The 23193-nt window shown below is 45.1% G+C and overlaps 1 protein-coding gene across 2 annotated transcripts in view; it reads left to right on the forward strand.

The window, feature by feature from the left end:
• LOC116819477 (uncharacterized) overlaps positions 1 to 23193 on the forward strand; it is a 123617-nt gene that overhangs the window by 80173 nt on the left and 20251 nt on the right. For both annotated transcript variants that reach the window (XM_032771235.2, XM_032771234.2), the window contains 2 exons: positions 5514 to 5632; positions 15675 to 15764. In XM_032771235.2, coding sequence (XP_032627126.1) covers positions 5514 to 5632; positions 15675 to 15764 — 209 coding nt within the window. The remainder of the gene's footprint in view (positions 1 to 5513; positions 5633 to 15674; positions 15765 to 23193) is intronic.

Here is a 23193-nt window from a genome sequence, read left to right on the forward strand (position 1 = left end):
CTGGAGAAAAACTCAGTTTACTGAGAAGATACATTGCTTTTAAAGCAAGCGGGATCGGAAACAAATCAAATCTGCTGCTCTCTTCTCAGGTAGCATTCTCAGGGCCACCAGAGTGTCTCCAGCAACATTCTCCAGCCTTCTTTCTTCTGCGAAGCACACATGTCTTTTGCTCTTCTGTAGCAAAGGACCCAGAATTGCAGGTGCCTGTATTCTCTGAGTTTTAGTGGGTATTAAAGTGTCAGTGAAGAAATCCACAGGAAATGCTGGGCCTTCTGTTCCTCCGCCCACTGTATTCTTGGGGCAATCTGGGCAGCAGTGGAATTGCAGTGATCTGGTTTGAAAATGCTCTGACTTGTCATCTTTTTTTTTTGTGCTCCCACCCCGAGATCATTTCTTTTCTAGTTCGGTTTTGTATTAAACTTTGATGTCCACCTTTTGTCTTAGTCACGTGCCCTGTAATCTATTGATGCCTGCTGCAAAAATATACCGTTACCTTCTAATCTGGCTGCCTAGTAAGCCTAGCAAGAGAGCGGTCAGGATCGGCACTTTTGTTTCTGTGGCAGATATCAAAGCTAATTCTATGCAATACATTGAATGTGCTGCCTTTTATTAACCCAGGCAGCTGCACCATCCTAGTCTGGAGATGGGCAAGGACATGGCTGCCAAGTTCTGTCATTCTATGCAAATTAGTCCATGAGACAATTTGCATAATTGTCAGTGATTTGCATGAAACCTTGTGGTGTGGATTTAGCATTGGTGAAAGACACTGGCTTCAGAGCCCTGATGAGTGAAGTTCTCTGTTTATCTACAAGGCAGCAGGATGGCAGGCTTCCCCCACACATTGGCCTGCCAGGACACCTTGTCATAAGAACATAAGAATGGCTATACTGGGTCAGACCAAAGATCTCTCTAGCTCAGTAACCTGTATTCCGACAGTGACGCGTCAGAGGGAATGAACAGAACAGGGAATCATCAAGTGATCCATCCCCTGTCACCCATTCCCAGCTTTTGGCAAATACAGGCTAGGGTCACTTCAGAGCATCATTTTGCATCTCTGCCAAGCCTGGCTAATTGCCACTGATGGATTTATCTAGTTCTCTTTTAACCCTGTTGTTATAGTCTAGGTCTTCACAACATCCTCTGGCCAAGAGTTCCATAGGTTGACTCTGCGTTGTGTAAAGAAATACTTCCTTTTGTTTGTTTTAAACCTGCTGCCTATTAATTTCATGTAGTGACCCCTTGTTTTTGTGTTATGAGGAGTAAAGAACACTTCCTTATATACTTTCTCCACAGCTGTCATGATTTTATAGACCTGTATCATATCCCCCCTTAGATGTCTCTTTTCCAAGCTGAAAACCCCAGTCTTATTAATTTCTCCTCATATGGAAGCTGTTACATACCCCTAATAATTTTTATTGCCCTTTTTTTCTGTACTTTTTTCAATTCCAATATATCTTTTTTTGAGATGGGGCAACCACATCTGCATGCAGTATTCAAGATGTGGGCGTACCAGGGATTTATATAGAGTCAATATGATATTTTCTGTCTTTTTGTCTATCCCTTTCTTAATGATTCCCAATATTTTATTTGCTTTTTTGACTGCCACTGCACATTGATTGGAAGTTTTCAGAGAACTGTCCATAATGATTTCAAGATCTCTTTCTTGAGTGGTAACAGCTAATTTAGACCCCATCATTTTATACGTATTGTTGGGATTATGTTTTCCAGTGTGCATTACTTTACACAGTGCTGATCTGGGGGGTATCTTCTCTAGGGTTCAGGGCAGTAGCTCAGTGCCCAAGGCCAATGCAATTGTTGGCACCTGTGCTTAGTCCACCATGTGTAGCGGTTAGTTTGTAACACCTGGAGCTGAGCCCCATGATGACCACTTACTAGGTGGGAGCAATGTATGATCTCTGCTGAGTTGGGATGGAGTTTGGTTACTGACCAAAGGTGAGAGGTTCTACAATGCATTGGCAATGCCCAGCAGCAGCCAGCCCCCATCAACGCTAATGTGATACCTTCAGGACCAAGGCTTCCTTTCTTGAACAATGGGTGTATTTATGCTTGGAGTGGACACAGGCAGAGGCATCCATTGTGAGATGCCCTGGAGAGATTCAACTTCAAACAGCAAAGCAAACTAGAGCCCCTCTCCCCACCTAAGAAATTCCTCCCCACAGTCTGACTTAGCAAAGGCTTCCCTGGGGCAGGATTGCTTGCAGGGGGTGGGGCAGTAGATAACTTGTACTTCTTCTCATATACCCTTTGAGTGCTGAATCCAGGCACCTTATGCAGGCAAAACTCTCTGTGAAGTCAGGGAGGGTCTTCATTGTGTTTTCATCACATGAGCAGGTTCCCATTGTCCGTAGCTGCTCTTCGCACCTGGAGCTAACAGTGAGACTCATAGAAGCTGTTGCTAAGCTGGGGTAAGTGGGGTGAGCCAGACAGTAAAGATCTCTTTCTCCTGTTCTTATGCTCCATACCTAACCAGAGCTCTGCCAAGGTATTTAAACATAGTGAGATTCAGATCCACGCACGGCATCTAAGGACCATGGAGATGCTGGGAGGGTCTGGAGGAGAATTTCTCTGCCCTGGGCACCCCGTAGGACTACCATAAGCAGTCTTACACTGCCACCTCACAAACTCCAGTGCAGGAGATAGGTAGGCTAAGACAGGGCAGGTCTTCAGCACATTGCACTGTGAGGCTCTTGCTCCAACTTATGTCCAGGGCAGTTTTAGCCCTGGTGGATCCTAAGAATTGGACCCACAATGCAGTAGGCCAGCCTCTCTTGCCTTTCTTTTCCATTGTATTCAATAAAGAGTCATTGGGCAATGTCTGGCCTCTGGTTAAGATTCTTGCCCGTGTTTGAAAAGCAGTTCATGCTGGAGCTGTGATTGACCCAAACTAGGGTGAGTTTTTCAGTGTGATATGAAGTTCAGTTAATGCAGTCAACATGCTGATCTGTGGGAACTTGAAACTACTGTTTCTTTTATCTCTTCCCATGTGGAAGGAGCTCACACAGAAATCACAAAGTTGACCACAGTCTACCTTGGGCGCCTATAATTAATGAGAATTAGCAATGATGGGCGAAAAAAACGAACAATGATCTGAATCCTCCCCCAAGCCACAAAAGTACCTTTGTTGGGTGGTAACATTTGATTGCGCAATGCAGCCACCCACAGAGGTGCCAGCTAGCAATGCTTCAAGGTGGGAACTTCTCACAAAATAATGGGAGATCAAAGATTCTGTCTTTGCAGTGGAAGTGCAACTGCAACAAAGGAACGAGGGATGCCAGCTTCCAGGGACCATGGCGTTTCCTAGTGCAGCAGTTTCTTGTTACTTCAGTAGCAGGTGAAGTAATCCCAGCACAGCTTGTAAAGCACATTGGAATGAAAGATACTTGTAGAGCTGCAGGTATTGGTACTGTGATGGGGAAAGGCCAGATGGCTACTGTAAAGTACTGAGAAACAGGTATGTTAGACCCAGGCTAAACAAATCCCTAGGACCCTGGCAACCAAATGGCAGTTGTTCCAGGTTAATCAAGGCACCTGGAGCCAATTAAGATCTTTCTAGAAGGCAGTAGAGATAGCTACTTTAATTAGAACACCTGCAGCCAATCAAGGCAGGCTAATCAGGGCACCTGGGTTTAAAAAGGAGCTCACTCCAGTCAGGCAGGGAGGAGCCAGAGGAGAAGGAGCATGTGTGAGGAGCTGGGAGCAAGAAGGCAAGGAGCTGAGAGTGAGAGAGTGTACTGCTGGAGGATTGAGGAGGACAAGCGTTATCAGACACCAGGAGGAAGGTCCTGTGGTGAGGATAAAGAAGGTGTTTGGAGGAGGCCATGGGGAAGTAGCCCAGGGAGTTGTAGCTGTCATGCAGCTGTTACAGGAGGCACTATAGACAGCTGCGATCCACAGGGCCCTGGGCTGGAACCCGGAGTAGAGGGCGGGCCCGGGTTCCCCCCAAACCTCCCAACTCCTGATCAGACACAGGAGGAGCTGACCCAGACTGTGGGTTCCACAAGAGGGGAAGATCACTGAGGTGAACAAATCCGCCAATAAGCACAGGACCCACCAAGGTAAAGGAGGAACTTTGTCACAACACGTATCACTTATACTTATAAACCACAATTAATTTTAGATGCAATTTTCCCCCATTAGATAGACATGAACATCCACTCCAAGAGACCATGTCACTTACCAACCTGCTGTTTCTGTTGATCCAGCCTGTGGTCCTATGGGAGCTCTATGTGCATCAGAGATGATACACACTTATCCTTTGACTCCTCTGATGTACTCAGCAGCAGTTGCAATACCAGTGTTGTCATTGCAGGCCACAGTGGCTCCCAGGGTGCTTTGCACACATTGGTTAATTCAGCCACACATCCAACCCTGTTAGCTTGGTAAATACTATACCCATTTTACAGATGAGAATGCTAAGGCACAGAAGAATTACATGTTTTGCCCATTACCACATGGGAAGTCTGTGGCAGAGCTGAGAATTGAACCCAGGTGTCCTAGCTCATAGTCTTGTGCTTTTAAAAAAAAAGAACAAACTTCCTTTGGAGCCACTTAGCGCAACAGCACTGTGATAACTACAGAACACTTGAGAGCTAGGCAGCTGGTATGCTGTGGCCATGGCTTACCATGTTGTTCCTAATCATCTCATTGCTAGCTTGCATTGAATTCACCTGTTTTCTCTCATCTTATATTTAAATTGGAAGCTCTTTGGGGCAAGGGCCACTTGGCATTAGCACATTACAAATGGTCATCCACAATCATCTTCCTGGTATCTGTCACAGCTTACAGAGTCTCTAGTGACCAGTCTGCTTTATTCTACCCTCTCCAATAATAACATACTGCAAAAGACATGACCTAATTGCCTTTGAAGGTGGTGCCATGGTTCAACCTTCCTCGCCCATCCTGCCAACATTCTTCTCGCTCCCAGTGAGCCCATCTCAGCTAGGCCTTTCTCCACAAACCTGGTGTCTAAAGGTCCCTACAGTCACTGATCTGGAGTGGACTAAAACCCATTAGAAACACTACAGTAAGTCCATAGGAAACTAGGCTGAAACAGCTGTCCTACTGCCCCTCTCATGGGAGCCTTCTGGAAGCTCTGTGAGGTCCAATTAAAGTCAATAAGAGTTCAGTGTCTAATTCTCGTTTGTCTTGTTGTGTTTTAGCTCTTCTGCTTCAGCTCCTGGCCTGAACTCAGGGGGTGAAAGGTGCTTGAACATGAGAAGGAGCAAGGAGGGGCGTTTATGTCTTGAACAGGGGATTGCTAGCTATCTGTGCAGCCACCGAGGAAGATCGAGCACAAAGCCTCTCTGCACCAGCTCTCCTTTCAGCTCCAGGTTTCATATTTCAGCTCTGCCAGTTTGGAAGCACCTGAAGCAGGCAGCATGAGGCAGTTGAAAGAGAGTGAGGCCCCCCCAGATGTGAGAAAGAAGGGAAAGAGTGGCGATGCCTTCACGGTGGGCTGATATCACTGTCCTCTCTCACCCTCTTGCTCACAGCCACTGTGCCGAACCACGGCGGCCACCTGGCAGATCAGCCCGGGATGCTTGGAGGGAATGAACAGATGAATCTGCAGATCAACAGGGAAACGTTCTCCGAAGGGGACATGCTGCTCCAGGTACCATATTATATCCTAGCTCTCTACACTCACAGAGTGAAAAGAGCACTTTTAAACTAAGAAATATCCTGCACTTCAGTTTGATGCTGTGCAATGGATGAACGTGCTGTGGCAAAGTCACTACTTTGAATCCTGCATTACTGCTTAGCTGTGTGTGCTTGGACATCCCTGTGCCTCCGTGTAATCTGCCTCTGAAATGAGTCTAATGCGAGTGTTGTTCTTGAGTGCTGTGAGATTTTTGGGTCTTTCTTCGCTGCAGGGTTCACTTGAGCTCTTACCCAGCTGTTGCCTCTGACCCCCATCCTGTCCACACACAAAGCCCTCTCACCCAAGTGGGGTGGTGCTTTACATCCAAGCTTGCTGGCCTGTAGGCTAGAGGTTGGGGGCAGCTTGCATATGGGCTGATAACCCACTCACTTGGCCAGTGAGGATGCAGGCTAAGTCGCTCTGTGCTGGTTGTCCTCCAATGCCTTTCCCACAATTCCTCCTGTGTCCCCAGATGGACAGACAAGCTCTCCCACAATTCACTGGGAAAGAATCCCAAAGAAGCTCAGTTACTGCAGCCCAAAGACCCCACGGAAGCCTTAGTGACACACAAAGGGAAGTGCAGCACCAGGAAGGATGCAGGAATGCCAGTGTAACTTTGAACCACGCCGACTCCCACCTGGCCCAGGCCAACCTGGGTGCCAATCACCCGAATTAACTTTGCAGTGAAGACATACCCTTAATTAGTCTTGGATGACAGAGACTACTATATATATCTGATGGATAATCACTAGGGCTGTTGATTAATCGAAGTTAACTCATGGGATTAACTCAAAAAATTAACTGTGATTAAAAAAAATAAACACGATTAATTGCATTGTTAAACAATAGAATACTAATTGAAATTTGGGAAAGTGAGGGGTAGGGGGCGGCGCATGTGAAAAGTGGATGGGCCAGGCCTGTCCCCTTTCCAAAAGTGGGAGGGGCATGGTCCCTTGGCCCCTGATGTCCTGGCGCCCCTGATGCAGACTCCTTGGGCAGCTCTAGAACTTGGTTCTGCAATGCTCCAAGGCTTGTCTTCATGGCGGCATCCTTACTAGACATCACTGGAGTTCGAAGTCTTCTGCCAGCTGATGTCATTGTCGGCCGTGGGTGAAGGGGAATGTGCAGTGGGGACTAATGGTGCCATGTCTCTGCCGAAACCAATTTGGCTTCTCAATGTTGCCATTTGAGAGCTGGCCATTTCCCCCCAGCCTTGTGTGTCTAAACCAAATAACCCACCTCCAGGATTCCTTTGTGATAGAATCTTGGGAATGAAAACAAGCAGTAAGATGTTATAAAGGAGAGCGACTTAGGGCAAATCCCTGCTTCCACGCGGCTGCTCATAGCCTTCCCCCAGCTCCTTTTGCTCTGTTTGCTTTCGGTGACCTTCCCAGGGGTGGTTTTTGTCAGCCAAAATTAATACCTTGTCTTATTGCAACTGTCACTGGTGCTGAGCACCCCTCCAAGGGCCTTGCATGCCCTGGATCCATCGGGACTGAAGACAAAGGACAAGTCCCGACATGAGAGTAAAAAACACTCTCATGTCATGGACTGCTCCTATGTGCAGCATTTCCTCTCCATCCAGGTCAGGTTGGGGAGATCTTGCATGCAACCAGAACACCGCCCAAGCCTCCTCTTGTGGAGGGTAAGGCCAGGCACAAACAGGATCCGACAGTACCGATGACTGCCCTGGTACCCACAAGTCCAGAACACAGATCAGCATGTGCACCGCCCATCTCGCCGGTGCCTCTGCTCCCCCAGATAGGCCAACCTCGCAGACATCAAGTGGGCCCTCTGTCATTTCCAGACACACACCAGGGACTCTGAGTCTTTCTTACTGACGGAGGAGCTGATCCTTCCATATCTGCAGCCTCCACATCTCTCTGGACCCCCCCTCACCAGTGTCATCTCCACTCTGGAGGACGAACCTCTGCTGCGACTGCCAAAGAAGCCTTGTCCCACTGCTGCATCACAGCTCTCTGGTACCAATGGTCCCCATTGCCGGAACCATCTTCAGAGTCGTCATTTTCTGGACTCGTGGACCAGGCTGCCTTATACCCCAGCATTTGATCAAGCAGCAGAGGCCTAGTACTGCTGCCCGCAGGGCCCACCACATCCTAGGGACCCTTCTTTTTGGCCATTCTGGACACTTTGTGATCCCTACCATGGACACCAGGCAGCATCACAGGCATCTTATTGATGGTCCCCCATTTGCCCAAGGGCTCCATTGGCCTATGGGGAAGGGACAGACATCATTGCCAACTGAAGCATTCATTCCTCTCCCATGCTCTCTGCTCGAAGACCATCTCCAGTACCAGCCTTGCTTCAGAGGGCAGCAGCAGACTTGACTTTTCCGTTGGAAGAGGTCAAGAACCCACCACAGCAGCTCCTGGACTTTCTCCAACCCCAGGAACCCACCTTTGTGGCTCTATCAATTCTTCAACTGATGCAAGGAGCATGGCAGACTCCTGCCTCCTGTGCCCCCACACTGAAGAGGGTGAAGAGGAGGTATTTCATGACTGTTAAAGGGGCAGATTTTCTCTTCACAAACCCACTCCCCAGCTCTCTCGTTGTCCACGTGGCAGCAGAGCAGGCACGCCAGCACCCACATAAGTCTACTCCTCCAGACAGGGCGGCACAGAGGATGGACCTGCTAGGCAGAAAAGTGTATTCCTCAGCGAGACTACAGTTCTGGATTGCAAACTACCAGGCTCTGATAGCTAAGCATGACTTTAATAACTACAGTAGGCTAGCAGAGTTCAAGGACAACCTGCCACTGGACCAACAGCAGCAATTCCAGGCGCTGATAGATGAGGGGCAAATGGTGGCCAGGGTGGGCCTCTAGACTGGTGGAGATTCAGCTGATATGTCTTCTCGCTCTCTAGCCACCCTGATCATAATGCACTGGGACTCGTGGCTACAATTGTCCGGCTTCCCCAGGCAGGTCCAAAATACAATCAAGAACCTCCCCTTTAATGAGCACAAGTTGTTCCACGAGAAGACGGACATATCCCTTCATTTGCTGAAGGACTCCTGGGCTACGCTACGATCTCTTCATATGTACACCCTGGCCCCAAGCCGCAGGCAGCAGAGACCAGCATTCCTTCCATGTGAACACTCTCCTTACCTGGCCTACTGCCAATGCCAGCAGGAGGTACCATGTACGCAGCATCGTTCGCAGTGGCTGTACCTGCCCACCTTCACCATAGTCACCTCTTAGAATCTTTTCTAGCAGCAGCCAAAACCTCAGTTCCTCAGAACCTTCCCCCATGCCACCCCCGGCGTCCCATATCGTCTTTGGGAGCCATCTTGCCCTATTCGTCCACAACAGGGGCACATGGAGAGTTGGGTACTGGAGATCATCCACCACAGATACTCCATAGAATTCCTTTTGTTCTCACCTCATCAACACCCCGCCCTGGACTTCCCCAGGGGACCCATCCCATCAATGCCTTCTCCAACGAGAAGTGGACACTCTGCTTTTCAAGGCAGGCATAGAGCCTGTCCCACCTCAATACAAGAGAAGAGTCTTCTACTCACTGTACTTCCTCATCCCAAAGGAAGGTGGAGAGTGCTACCCATTCTAGATCTTCGGGTCCTGCACACCTTTACCAGAAAGTCCAAATTCTGTATGGTAACACTGGCATCAATTATTCCCTCCTTCCCCCAGGGAGCCTGGTTTGTGCCTTTCAATGTGAAGGACACTTACTTCCATGTAGATGTTGTGACAAAGTTCCGCATCTACCTTGGGGGGTCCTGCGCTTATTGGCGGATTTACTTACCTCACAGGTTCACCCTGTGGGTCGGGAAACAGCCCAGAGACCTTCTCCTCTGGTAGAAGCCACAGTCTAGATTAATTCCTCCTGTGTTTGATCAGGAGTTGGGAGTTTGGGGTTTCCTGGGCCCGCCCTCTACTCTGAGTTCCAGCCCAGGGCCCTGTGGATTGCAGCTGGCTCCTGGTACAGTTGCATGACAGCTACAACTCCCTGGGCTACTTCCCCATGGCCTCCTCCCAACACCTTCTTTATCCTCACCACCAGACCTTTCTCCTGATGTCTGATAACGCTTGTACTTCTCAGTCCTCCAGCAGTGTGCCTACTCGCTCTCAGCTTCTTGCACGCCTCTTGCTCCCAGTTCCTCACAAACACTTCCTCTCCTCTGGCTCCCCCTGACCTGACTGGAGTGAGCCCTTTTATAGCATCAGAGGGGCCTTAATTAGAGTCAGGTGCTTAACAGTCTCACCTGACTCTTAGCAGATTAATTGGAGTCAGGTGTTCTCATTAGCCTGGAGCAGCCCCTGCTCTGGTCACTCAAGGAACAGAAAACTGCTTCTCCAGTGGCCAGTATATCTCCCTTCTACTACTCTGCTGTTCCCAACTGGCCTGGTTCTATCATAATGTTCACCCAGCCCACTACAATTTTCTCCATTTTCAGGTAGGGCACCAACACTACCAGTTTTGGGTCCTTCCGTTTAGTATATTGACAACTCCACAAGTGTTCAAAAAGGTTTTCACTGTGGTAACAGCCCAAATATGCCACCTTGGCCATTTGTATGCCAGTACCTTAACAACTGGCTCATCCTGGTACTATCGCGCCAGAAAGTAACCTCTGCTATCCTATTGGCGTCTTCAGGTATTTGCATCAATGAGGAAAAATCAGTATTGAAAGTACACAGATGATGCACTTTATTGGCGCGTGTTCTGACTCTGTCGTGGTGAGAGCTTTCCTTCCAGTAGACCACTTTGCAACACTGACGTCCGTCATCGTGGACCTGCGTCACAGATCCCGCACCATGGTCCGCCACTGTCTCTCTCTCAAGCCTTTCCCCCACTCATTCAGTCCTTCCACGTTCAACTGCTCTCCGACAACATGGCAGTAGTGTACATCAACCAGCAGGGCGGCACCAAGTCACCCTCCCTCTGCTTAGAGTCTCTTTGCCTTTGGGACTGGTGCATAAAAACCACATAACGCTTCCAGTCATGTATCTCCCAGGCACCTGGAATTCCCTGGCCGATGCACTCAGCAGGACTCTCTACTTCAATCACAAGTGAGAGCTGCATGATGCCACCATGCTACAGTATCTCTTCGAGAACTGGGGTGCCCCTTGGTGGGACCTCTTTGCCACTCATCAGAACTGGAACCTGCCCCTCTATTATTCCAGCGGAGCAATAGGGGAGGACTTGTGAGGCAACAGGCTCCTCCTCCCCTGGACAGAAGACCTGTGCTACACCTTTCCTCTCATTCCCCTCCCACCACAAGTTCTAGTCAGGATTCTCTGGAACAGCCACTGTGCTACTTGTAGCTCCAATCTGGCCCTGTCAGTTCTGGTTCACGAACGTGGGCGACGCATATGAGAGGCTTGGGGAAGCTAAGCCCCCCCTAAAAGGCTAGCCATGCAGGGGGCAAGAAATGCAGGTTGCAGTGCAGGTCACCACTCTTTGGAGGCATGACAGCCTGCTGCCTTTGGAGTGCCACCACTGGAAGCTTCTTAGAAGTAGGGGGCATCCGGCCTCTGGATCATGGTCCCATTTGCCCTCCACCCCAAGGCCCCGCTCCCACTCTGCCTCTTCCCCCAAGGCCAGCCTCTCACTCCTCTCCATCCCCTGTCCTCCACTTATTGCTCATCCTTAAAACAGGAAAAAGCAATGGGGTCATGACCCCTTGGCCCCCCATCCGTTCCAGCACCCCTTAGCTGAGTTGCTCCGGCATCAGCATGCACAGCAGGGGAAGGAGTCCCAGAGCTGGGCAAGGCAGTGTGAGGCTGAGAGTGCTGATGCTGGGGGAATTTAAAATCTAAGTTGCTCAGTACGTTCAGTCTTGCTCCTGCAGTGCCTTCTGCTTTCATATTCAAACCTAACCCGCAGGATGATTTTCTTAATTCTTGCCCCTCTGTTAATTTCCCTGGCTCTCCTGTGATCTTTCATTTCTTAAATCTGTGCTTTGATTTTCTATTTCACTTTCTGTGACCAGTTTCTACGCCTGTCTGGGGGCATTTGGAGTCCAGTTCTTCTGGTAAGTACTTTGAAAAGCCACTTGCTGCACTGCATATGAACCCCAGGAAGAATTCAATATCCCCAGCTTATCTAACTTGTTCAGTGTTATCAGTCTGAAAACCATTAGCCATCATTGTTTGCCCTGATCATGAAACAAGCTTTCTAACATCATACCTTAGCTATGGCAGTAATTTAAATGTTATTACACAGTATGCATTGCAGTCTGAATTTACTTAGATTGTAAGCTTGTTGGGGCAAGGATCATCTTGGGGCAACGATAATACGAATAATAATTAATAAACAGCTGATTATCATCAGGGGCCTCATTTCAGAAAAATTCCTGGGGGCAGTAGAAGTTGTGTCAGCACGTAGAACATTCTGCTTAACATTATATCCTGGAAAGCTGGGGCACTGGGCGGGGGGATAGGGAGACAAAAAGTGGAAGACATAATAGATCATATAGACTTATGAAAAGTGTGGGGATGCCAACTGTCCCCTCTTACCCTATAGCAAATGATGCCGCTGCTATCACTGGTGATAGATAGATTTTTAAGGCCAGAAGGAACCATCGTGATCATCTAGTCTGACTTCCTGCACACTGCAGGCCACAAGAGGGGAGGTTGCTTACCTGTAACTGGAGGTTCTTGAGATATACAGTCCCTATCTGTATTCCACTGATGGCCTTGTTTAGTATATCTAGACTGAAAGATCACTTCTCATCACACAAGATCTTGACTTGTAACAGGAGCCAACAAGATATGGATTAGTGCATCTACATTAAAAAAGACTGTGGTGTAGGGAGAAATGCTTCTAAGAGCTGGTCCTGCAGCATTCTAATCAATGGGAGCTTTACGGTTCGCTTCAATGGGCATAGGATCAAACTCACATAGTGCCGGCCTTTTAATATAGCAACTCTGAGAGCAACGGTCCTTTGGAACACAGATCAGACGATTTAAGATTAAAACTAGCTCCCATAAAAAGTTTCTGTAACCTGGAAAATCTGACTGGTGATTCACTGTGGAGAGTGCACAAACAGAACCAGTAGCAGGACGGCACTCCAAACAGTCAGTACCAGGAGTTGTTCAGTTGAAGCCAATATTGAATCCAGTTGACTGAAGGAGTCTGATTTTTCTTGGCACCCTTGCAAGTGCAAATGTTTAATAACATCAAGAAGGTAAATGCACGTTGTTTACTGGGAAAGCAATCCTTTTGCGTGACTTGAAGCCGTCATTTTTTCCTTGTATGCATTGGCATTTTTTTAACACCAGAACAAAGCAGTCATTAATCGATCACAATTTACAAGAAACAATTTTCTCCTAGGGTATTATGGATTTTTCTTCCTCTTTTTTCTTTCCATACAAATAAGGAAGCTATTTTCTTTAGACCAACCAGGAATCCTGCATTCTTTTCCTGGCCATAGAGTATTCTGCGTGCTGCTCCTGTTGGAGATTACAAACCAAGGGTGAAAGATTTCTCTCTACTCAAGTTGCAGGTGGCCTGTATGTTACTTGGGTTAAATATATTACAAGAAGAAGCACACAACTTCTGCTGGCCTCTCTGGGATTTTACCAGAGTTAGGACTGAAGGATTTGAGAAGAATGCAGGGTGCTAGTGACCAAGACTCGATATTTTTAGTAGCCCTCTATTTAGGAAGTATGAGCCATTTTACAGATCATTACCATGCAGATTCTGTGGATACAATATTAACAATGACAAAAATGAACATATCACTTTTTGTGGAAGAGAGAGACAATGCAATGACATTGCTCAGCGTCTCTACAGGACACGGTAATATCACATTAGAAAACTGACATCTTTCAATCACTATGGGGGGCAAAATCCTGGTTTTGTTGAAGTCAATGAGAGATTTGGCATTGATTTCATTAGAGCCAGGATTTCACCCTTTGTTTCTAGGAAGTTTCTTAAACTGCAAAACAATTCACTCTTTGCTCGTTAACAAACCACAGTAGATTTATTATAATAATCAATTTTGCAAAAAGACAATCCAGTGCAATTGGTGGGGGGTTTTCACAGATGAGTTTGCAATATATCTGAGCATTATGTAAATGGCAACCAAATATCTCAGTATCTCTGTCTATTTTGATGGATGTACTTGATGCATGAATATTATTTTACCATAACCACTATCTTCCATATTTTTGGGACCATTCATCTAATGTGGGGGATTTTTGCTTTGCCATTGAGGAGCTATCAATTTAATTTTTTCCTTTTTAGTATATGCCTTGTATTTAATTGCTGAGTACAGAGCTCAAGGTGACATGAATACAATTAACAGAAGCAGTGAGTATTTGTATGGATTAGGTCCATGTTAGAAGCTTTATCATCTGCCCATGGAGAGGTAGGTAAAAGTGCAGTCTCTTTGCCAGTGCAATTCGCAGCTGAGTGAGTGTCATGTTAGGATATGTTGAAGGACATTTAGAATATAAGCGCCATTTGGCTGGAACCAGGGTGAAATCAGATGTGAACGAACTGTGGTCCCGTGTATGAAACAGATGGGAAGCATGCTATTGCCTTCTTGAAGTTTTATCAAAGAATTTGCACATTTCTAATAAGAGAGAGAAAGCAACTGCAGGCCCCACAGATGTAAGGGTAGGATCCCACATAGATCGGAGACCTCAAAGGCAAGAGGGCACAGGGCAGGGAATACTGGCTCCTATGTGGTTATTTCAGCCTCAGAGGTACCCAGCACCCACCTTCCCTGCTCCCCCAGTCCTTATGTTAAGCCATAGTGGCCAATGCAAAGCTTTATTAATGTTTATTTATATACAAATGCCCATATGCGCACATTTGGGGATCGCCACCATCTTGGATAGCAGCAGGGATTAAATCAGGGGCCTCTGGAGCTATATGTCTGATTTGCTTGAGCTGGAGCTAAAAAGCCAGGCTCTTCAGTGAAGAGTGGTAGCAGACTCAGACCCTGTATTATTCAGGCACACAGTCACGTGCAGATGGAGCACAGTTCTATTTCCACAAGTATTGATGGTGGCAGTGTTTGCCTGGTGATTTGTGGGGTGAGGATTACCTGGGTGAGCGTGCAGAAACAGTAACTTAACAGCAACCTATCTGACCAGCTACCCAGTGTGGATGGAGTACTCAGAGCACTGGCTGTGACTGTAAAATGATGAGTTATCCCTGAACTCGAGCCTGATTAAGACACATGCACTGATGAGTCATGCTGTGCTAGGCTCCAGCCAATCCACAAGCCAGGAACTGGCCTGGTGACTCTCAGGGTAGGTATATAAGCCTCACAGCAGCTTAGTCTGCTCAACAACACTCTAGGGCTTGGAACTCTTCCTTGCTTAACAGTGGCAACAACCTTTGCAAGCCTTGCTCTAGCCCTGTTCCTAGCCTGCTCCATCCTAGCTCTCACTCCGGCCTCAGTCCAGCCCCGCTCTAGCCTCCTGATTCTGGCTTTGACCCCTGGCTCCAAGCTCTAGGTGTGACCGCCCCCCATCATGGTCTCTGACAGTGGTAAATCATTAGTTCAGGAATGATCCAGAAAAGGTGCATTTGTCAAGTAAATTGGCAACTGAATTGCAGTGAACAATCTCTAAAATAGGCACTGATTCAGCAGAGCACTTAAGCCTGTGCTTAAAACCCATTGAAGTCAACAACACCTAAGTTAGTGCTTTGCTGAATCAAAGCCCAAAGACCCACCTTTCTTTACAATCCCCCATCATGCCCCTCAATCTGTTTTGTCCCATGGCTATCAGCCCCGGGTGGCTGGTGGTTCAGTTAATACAGGGAGATGGATAATGGAGGCTTGGATAATCCGGGTTCTACTGTATATGTTTTTATTTTTTTCATAAAATGTAAAAACTAACAATTCTCTGTAAAAATGCAAATTCCATGTTTTTCTGCAGCAAAAGGATTTCTAGGATCCCAGGTAACAACAAGGTCACATCTAGTCCAGTGGTGTTTTTCCCCAGGTCATGAACCTATGCACGTGCACAGAAAAGATTGTTGTCACTCTCTAGGACTGGATCTCTTCTTTCTTTCAGGCACTCAATGGATTTGTCATTGCAGTCACAGCAGAGGGTTATGTTTTCTACGTGTCACCTACAGTTCAGGACTACCTGGGATTTCATCAAGTGAGTAGCATTTTTTTCCTGATTTAAGAAAAGTGTGGTGTGGTTTAAACGTGATCAGTTGCTAATGTCCATTACTAGCTGAGATGCTGGTTCTTCTCTTGGAAGATCATAAACCTCTGTGTTATGAAATCAATTGCATTATCCTGGGATAATGAAAACAAACAGCCACTGTCCTTAATATAATGATAGCACATGCAGACAGCTGTGTGCATGCACTACATTGGCAGACAGCACATACCTGTACCTTTCTATCTGGGACTTAAATCAAGCTTATTAGCGTATGTTATAACATATGGTGGAGGGATGTGTGTTTGTTAAATATGTGAGTTTAATTCAGTGCTCACAAAAGACAGGGTACAATTGCACTGGGTTGCACAAGAAAGGGTACAAGCATTTTCCGTGCAAGGTTCCCAAGAGCAATTCTGCCAGTGCTCCTCTATACTGACCTCTATTCACACACTTCTGCTGCCCGCTTTCCCATCTCCACCTCTGTCAATGTATATCAGGGCTGGTCTACACCACACAGTTAGGTTGACCTAAGGCAGCTTATGACGACCTAATTATGTCAGTGTCTACACTACAGCTTCCCTCCCTCCTCTTGGTGAGCCATGAAGTTGACAAGGCTGCCCAGCTCCTGGAGGAGAAGGAGAAGCCAGGGCAGCTGGACCTCGCTCCCTGGGGTGAGAAGCCCCAGGCAGTTTCTCCCGGCTCTTGGCAGGGAATAGGGAGGGGAGACGCCTTGGTGGCTTTGGACCAAACCCAAAGGGGACAGGAGAGGGGGCAGACTGAGTTCTCAGCACCCCACACTGCCCTTCTTAGGTCAGTAGAAGAACCCCTGGTGTGGACGTGCACCAGCGCAGTAATTACTGCAGTGGCTGTAAGATGACCTAATATAGGTTGACTTACATTTCTAGTGTAGACGTACCCTTAGTCTTAAGCAGCATTAGTCCTGGGCTTCTGATGAGCAAAGTCAGTAGGAGAAGCAGGTTACCACACTCATTTTCATTGTGACTGAAGCTGGGATTTGAAGCCAGGTCACTCGAGGTGGAAATATAGTTGACTTTTTATGGTACTAGAGAGACTAGCTGGTTTGCAAAACAAACAGCCTGAGAAGATTTCCCCTAAAAAGTCACCTGGATTGTGAGATTTGACAGCCTCAGGTGTCCTGAATCAGAATGGTTGAAAGGAGCCTGGGAAGCATTTTCTAAAACTACTGCACCTTTAATAAAGTAGTGATACAAAAAAAGAATAGGGCCCAATTCTGTAAGGAGCTGAGAACCTTCTGCACCCCCAGTTAACTTACTGAGTAAAGGGTGCTCAGCAGAACCATGCCCCCCTGCAATAATTTTAACAATAACTCTACCTACAGCCTTCACTCTGCCCCCTGGTGTGTGTATAGTTGGATGCAGATATAACGACAGACCAGTGATACTCAGACTGAGGCTTGCTAGCTGCAAGTGGCTCTTTAATGCATCTCCTGCAGCTCTTTGCAGCACATAATATTAAAACACTGTGTGGTTCAATTAATAACCAATTAGGATGTTATTAACCAATTACATTTGCTAAAATAATAATACTTGGTCAGTCATTCTGTTGTGAGAATAATTATAGACACACACACACACGTATATATATATTAGGGCTGTTGATTAATCGCAGTTAACTCACATGATTAAGTCACAAAAATTAATCACAATTACAAAAATTAATCATGATTAATTGAAGTTTTAATTGCACTGTTAAACAATAGAATACCAATTGAAATTTATTAAATGTTGTTCTACATTTTCATATATATTGTATTCTGTGTTGTAATTGAAATCAAAGTGTATATTATTTTTATTACAAATATTTCCACTGTAAAAATTACAAACAAAAGAAATAGTATTTTTCAATTCACCTCATACAAGTAAAGTAGGGCAATCTCTTTATCATGAAAGTGCAACTTACAAATGTAGATTTTTTTTTGTTACATAACTGCACTCAAACACAAAACAAAGTAAAACTTCAGAGCCTACAAGTCCACTCAGTCCTACTTCTTGTTCAGCCAATCGCTCAGACAAACAAGTTTGTTTACATTTATGGGAGATAATGCTGCCCTCTTCTTTTTACAGTGTCACCAGAAATTGAGAACAGGCATTTGCATGGCACTTTTGTAGCCGACATTGCAAGATATTTATGTGCTAGATATACTAAACATTCGTATGCCCCATGCTTTGGCCACCAATTCCAATAGATTGCTTCCATGCTGATGACTCGTTAAAAAAATAATGTGTTAATTAAATTGTGTCTGATTCCTTGGGGAGGGGTAATTATATGTCCTGCGCTGTTTTACCCGCATTCTGCCATATAGTTCATATTAAGCAGTCTCAGATGACCAGCACATGTTCATTTTAGAACACTTTCACTGCAGATTTCACAAAAGCAAAGAAGAACCACATGTGAGATTTCTAAAGATAGCTCAGCACTGACCAGGGTTTACGAATCTGAAGTGCCTTCCAAAATCTGAGAGGGATGAGGTGGGGAGCATGCTTTCAGAAGTCTTAAAAGAGCAACACTGATGCGAAACTACAGAACCTGAACTACCAAAAAGGAAAATCAACCTTCTGCTGATGGGTCTGACTCAGATAACGAAAAACTTGTTGATCCTTCATAAATAGATAGCTAAGGTTAATGTTTCTTTTACTGTAAAGGGGGTTAACAAAGGAAACCAAACACCTGACAAGAGGACCAATCAGAAAACCGATTTTTCAAAGCTTAAGGAGGGATTTGTGGGTTTCTTGTCTGGGTCTTTGTCTGTTCTGTCTTTCTCAGCTATGAGAGGGTCTATTTCCAGTCCTCTAATCTTCTGTTCCCAGTTGTAAGTACAAAGTTAGCAAAAGTATAGTCTTTAAATTGTTTTGCTGTATTGCATCTGTGTACTGTGGTGATCTTTATGTGTATTGGCTATAAAGTACTTTAAATTGTATTGTTTTGGGTAAGGCTTTTATCCTTTCTATTGTTTATTCATTTCTATAAGTTGAAAACCTGTATCTTACATCTAGGTTACAGAGAACTGTATCTATCTTTCTTTCTTTTTTTATTAAAAAGTTTTGCTTTTAAGACCTGTTGATTTTTTCTAGTTGACCCCGAGAAATTGGTGGGGAAAGGAAACAGGGGGAGGGAAACTGCTCTCCTGTGTTAACTCTTCCTAGTGTCCCAGGGATGGAAACACTATGGGGAAGAGAGAGAATCTTTTCTGTTTCCTGTCCTTGGGTTTGTCTCTTTGTGGAAGAGAGACCATGCTTCTTGGTATTGTGATGTAAAGAGTTTGCATCAGTACCTCTCAGTAAGCCCAGAGAGGAAATGCCTGGGTTGGGAGAGGGTGGGCAATGGTTTATTTCCCTTTGTTGTAGACTCAGGGCATCTGAGTCTTGGGGGGTTCCCCAGGGAAGGTTTTGGGGAGACCAGAGTGAGCCAAACACTGGAAATTGGCTGGTGGCAGCGATATCAGATCTCAGCTGGTAATTAAGCTTAGAGGGGTTCATGCTAGCTTCTCAGATTATGAACGCTAAGGTTCAAATCTGAGTAGGAAAGCTATGATAGATCCACATTGGTTTGGATTGTTATTGAGCACAACTAGTCATCAGCATGAACACATATCCCCTGGAATGGTGGTTGAAGCATTAGGGCACATATGAATCTTTAGCACATCTGGCACTTAAATATCTTGCAACGCCTACTATAACAGTGCCATGAGAACACCTGTTCTCACTTTCAAGTGACATTGTAAACAAGAAGCTGGCAGCATTATCTCCTGCAAATGTAAACAAAATTCTCTGAGTGATTGGCTGAACAAGAAGTAGGACTGAGTGGACTTGCAGGCTCTAAAATTTTACATTGTTTTATATTTGAATGCAGGGGTTTTTGTACATAATTCTACATTTGTAAGTTCCACTTTCATGATAAAGAGATTGCACTACAGTACTTGTATGAGGTGAATTGAAATATACTATTTTTTTTGTTTTTTTACAGTGCAAATACTTGTTATCAATAATAAATACAAAGTGACCACTGTAACACTTTGTATTCTGTGTTGTAACAGAAATCAACATATTTTAAGATGTAGAAAAACATCCAAAAATATTTAAATAAATTATATTCTATTATTGTTTAACAGTATGATTAATCATGATTACTTTTTTTAATTGCTTGGCAGCCCTAAAATGTATATGTGTGTGTGTGTGTGTATTATGGTGACCAGACGCAATTGTGAATAATCAGGATGGGGGTGGGGGGTAATAGGAGACTATATAAGGAAAAGACCCAAAATTGTGACTGAATATTTCCTTTTTAGGAATATATTGTACTATAGTAAATAAAATGATGAGTTCACACTACTGTGGCTGTTTTGGGTAATGATCGCTCTGGAACCCCTGTGGTCTGAGTATCACTGGTATAGAGTTTCCAAGTATGTAATTATAGCATTAAACTGCACTTCACTTGCTGCACGTTATGCCAGATTCATCATTTTCCTGTGCAAAGTGTGTGTGCATGCTTTGCACTGGTGGAAATGATCTAGGCCAGATGTAGGGCACCAGCAAAGCAGGTCTGTTAAGTAAAGCAGATTAATAATGAACATTTGCTGGTGTGTTTGAAGCCCAGCTAATAGGCTTCATGGTGAACTCAGCCATCTCCAGAATTGCAGTTAAGGAAGGCAGCATTTCAAATCCAAATGCAGCTGCGTTACCTTCATACTTACAGAGTGAAATCCTGGCTCATTGAAGTCCATAGCAAAACTCCCATTGACTTCAGTGGGGCCAGGATTTCCCTCAGGGCATTTTTTGAGAAAAACAACATGCTTATGTCATTAAAGATGGTGTCGTAACACATATGCACAAAGGGACAGAAGTAAGGGTTTACAAGGAAGCTTTTAAGGTGAGAAATTGTATGGAGTATAAATGTATATTCTCGTTACACAATTCCTTCTTGTGAAAGATAAATTTTGTTTCCTGCCACAGTGCGGTTATAAAAGCACTATCCAAAGGTAACATATTTTTTCCTCGTGTTGGTTTCTGAAATAAGCCTTCTGCTTCATCGCATCTGGAAAAAGGCAACAACCTCAGTTGTTTTTTCTTTTTTTCTGTAGTTTGTGAAATGCCCAGAGCTGAAATGTCAGCTCCCATCTTAGTGCCTATTACGTTTCCCAACATAAAAAGAGGTAGACAAATGTATGTTTGTTTGTTTGTTAGCAATTCTCTCTCTCTTTCCCACCCACCCACATACAGTCACAAAAAACAATTGTTTTGGGTCAACATATTTCAAAATTTTCAGGAAATCAATTAAAAAAATATTGCTGTGCGCGAAAATGAAACATTTCATTCCACAAAATAAAAATGTTTTGTTTGGATTCCAACCATTTACAACATTTTTATAGTGTTGTTTTTTTTTTTAATGAAAATTAAAGGAACTTTTGAAACAAAACGTTGAAACTTTTTGTTTTAGAAAATATTGAAACAAAACATTCCATTTTTTTTCAGTAATTAATTTGTTGAAATCGACATGAATTCATAGAATGTTTCCATGTTGCCATATCTGCATTTTTCTCTGGAAAAAGTAATTGCAAAAAATGTTGCCAGCTCTGAACACAGTTCCCTCCACAGAACCAAACACTTAACTGTAATTTTATTGACTATTCTTAGCATTAGATGCAGTGTATTAACAACTTACTTCACTTCATTTTGTTCTCCAAAGTGTTTCCTTCCTTGATGTGCATTTATGTCAAAAATAGCTATCCGATATCAATATGTAGCACTTCAGGGGTTGAAGAATGGCACACTTGTACTTCTTCTCTGCCCCTTCTCTTGTCGCTAGTATTTAGCATGATTAGGTTCTGTTTACGTTAAATCCAGTTTCTTCCCATTCTGTTTGTTTCGAAGTTTGACACAGTATCATGCTTTGAATGCTAAAGACATCGTAGCAAGTTTAAATAATTTTTAATTCGAGTTCCTATACAACCAGGGGGGAAAGTGAGGTCATCTTAGTTTTAATTAACTTGTCCCACATTTTGTAAGATGTCCGAAGGGTCTTTCTTTAAATACAAGCCAGCAAGCTAAAACACCGGATGCACCGCATACATGGAGCCTGGTAAATATTGTGAGGTGCTCAGGTACTACAGTAATGCGACTATATAAGTAGCTAAGATGTGATGGTCAGCATAGTTTTAAGGTCAGAATGATCACCTAGTCCAGTGGCTCGCAAACTTTTTTCCTGGTGACCCCTTTCACATAGCAAGCCTTGAATGCGACCCCCACTTATAAATTAAAAGCACTTTTTATAGATTTAACACCATTGTAAATGCTGGATACAAAGCGGGGTTTGGGGTGGAGGTTGACAGCTTGCGACCCCCCCCCATGTAATAACCTCACAACCCCTTGAGGGGTCCCAACCCCCAGTTTGAGAACTCCTGACCTAGTCTGACCTCCTGCATGACTCCCAGAAATGTCTGCAGCAAGCCCCTATCTTATGGGATATCCTCTTATTGTTGGGGACAAATTCAGATCTAGCGTAAGGTCCTGTTAACACCAGGTCTAAAATGGCCCATGGTGGAATGTGACAGCGTCAAAATGTTGTGAAGCCATCATCACAGTGCAGAGTTTATCCCAAAGAGTAAACATTTTGAAGAAGGCTTTGCCAGGGAAAATCAAACCTTACCTCCTGGCAATACCACATGTAGCAAGAAAAGGATTTTTTTTTTTATCAAAGCTTCTAGTGGGCTGTTGTTAATCACCAAGAATAAAAAAAAAATTTCACAACTTTCTATCAAGGACTTGGCAGTGCCCTTTTCTAAAAACGTGAGAGCATCGTTCGTTTTAGTCTCCTGTCTGGCTGCAGCGTACAGCATACAGCTGCAGTGCGAGGTGGCTAGGCTGAGAACAGGAGCCCATCCTGGCAATGACATGCAGCTGTAGAACCTGCTGCAGGGAAGTCACTGCTGTTACTCGGTAATGCGGAGCCATGCCGCACGCTGCAGAATTACATCCTCTTCGTATCCGGCACCAGCTCCAAAGCACTTCCCATATTTCCGGGGTGGTGGAGCTATGTCTTCCTGCAGCATGGGAGTTCTGCCATCTCTTTGAGTTGTTTGCTGAACCAGAGTTGAGTCTCTCTAGCTGCGTCCCTTTCCTAGCGCCACACAGGGCAACTCTGAAAAGACCTCAGACCACGGTGAGGCTCAATGCAGGGTTGTTATTAGCAAGAGCGGGGCATTCCCTGTACTCTGGCTGATGTCCTCTTTGCCCAAAGAGCCTTCCCATGGATTGGTGGCTGGGAAGGAACAAGCATCTCTTTGCCAGCTCTTGAAGAGCTAAGGGTTAGGAGGTACAGGCCAGCCAGTTATCCCCTAAAAGGGGGAGGACATAGGAGATCATTTTTGTCCCTCTATCCTCTG

This window comes from Chelonoidis abingdonii, chromosome 10 (genome assembly GCF_003597395.2).
Source record: "Chelonoidis abingdonii isolate Lonesome George chromosome 10, CheloAbing_2.0, whole genome shotgun sequence".
NCBI classification, from domain to species: Eukaryota; Metazoa; Chordata; order Testudines; family Testudinidae; genus Chelonoidis; species Chelonoidis abingdonii.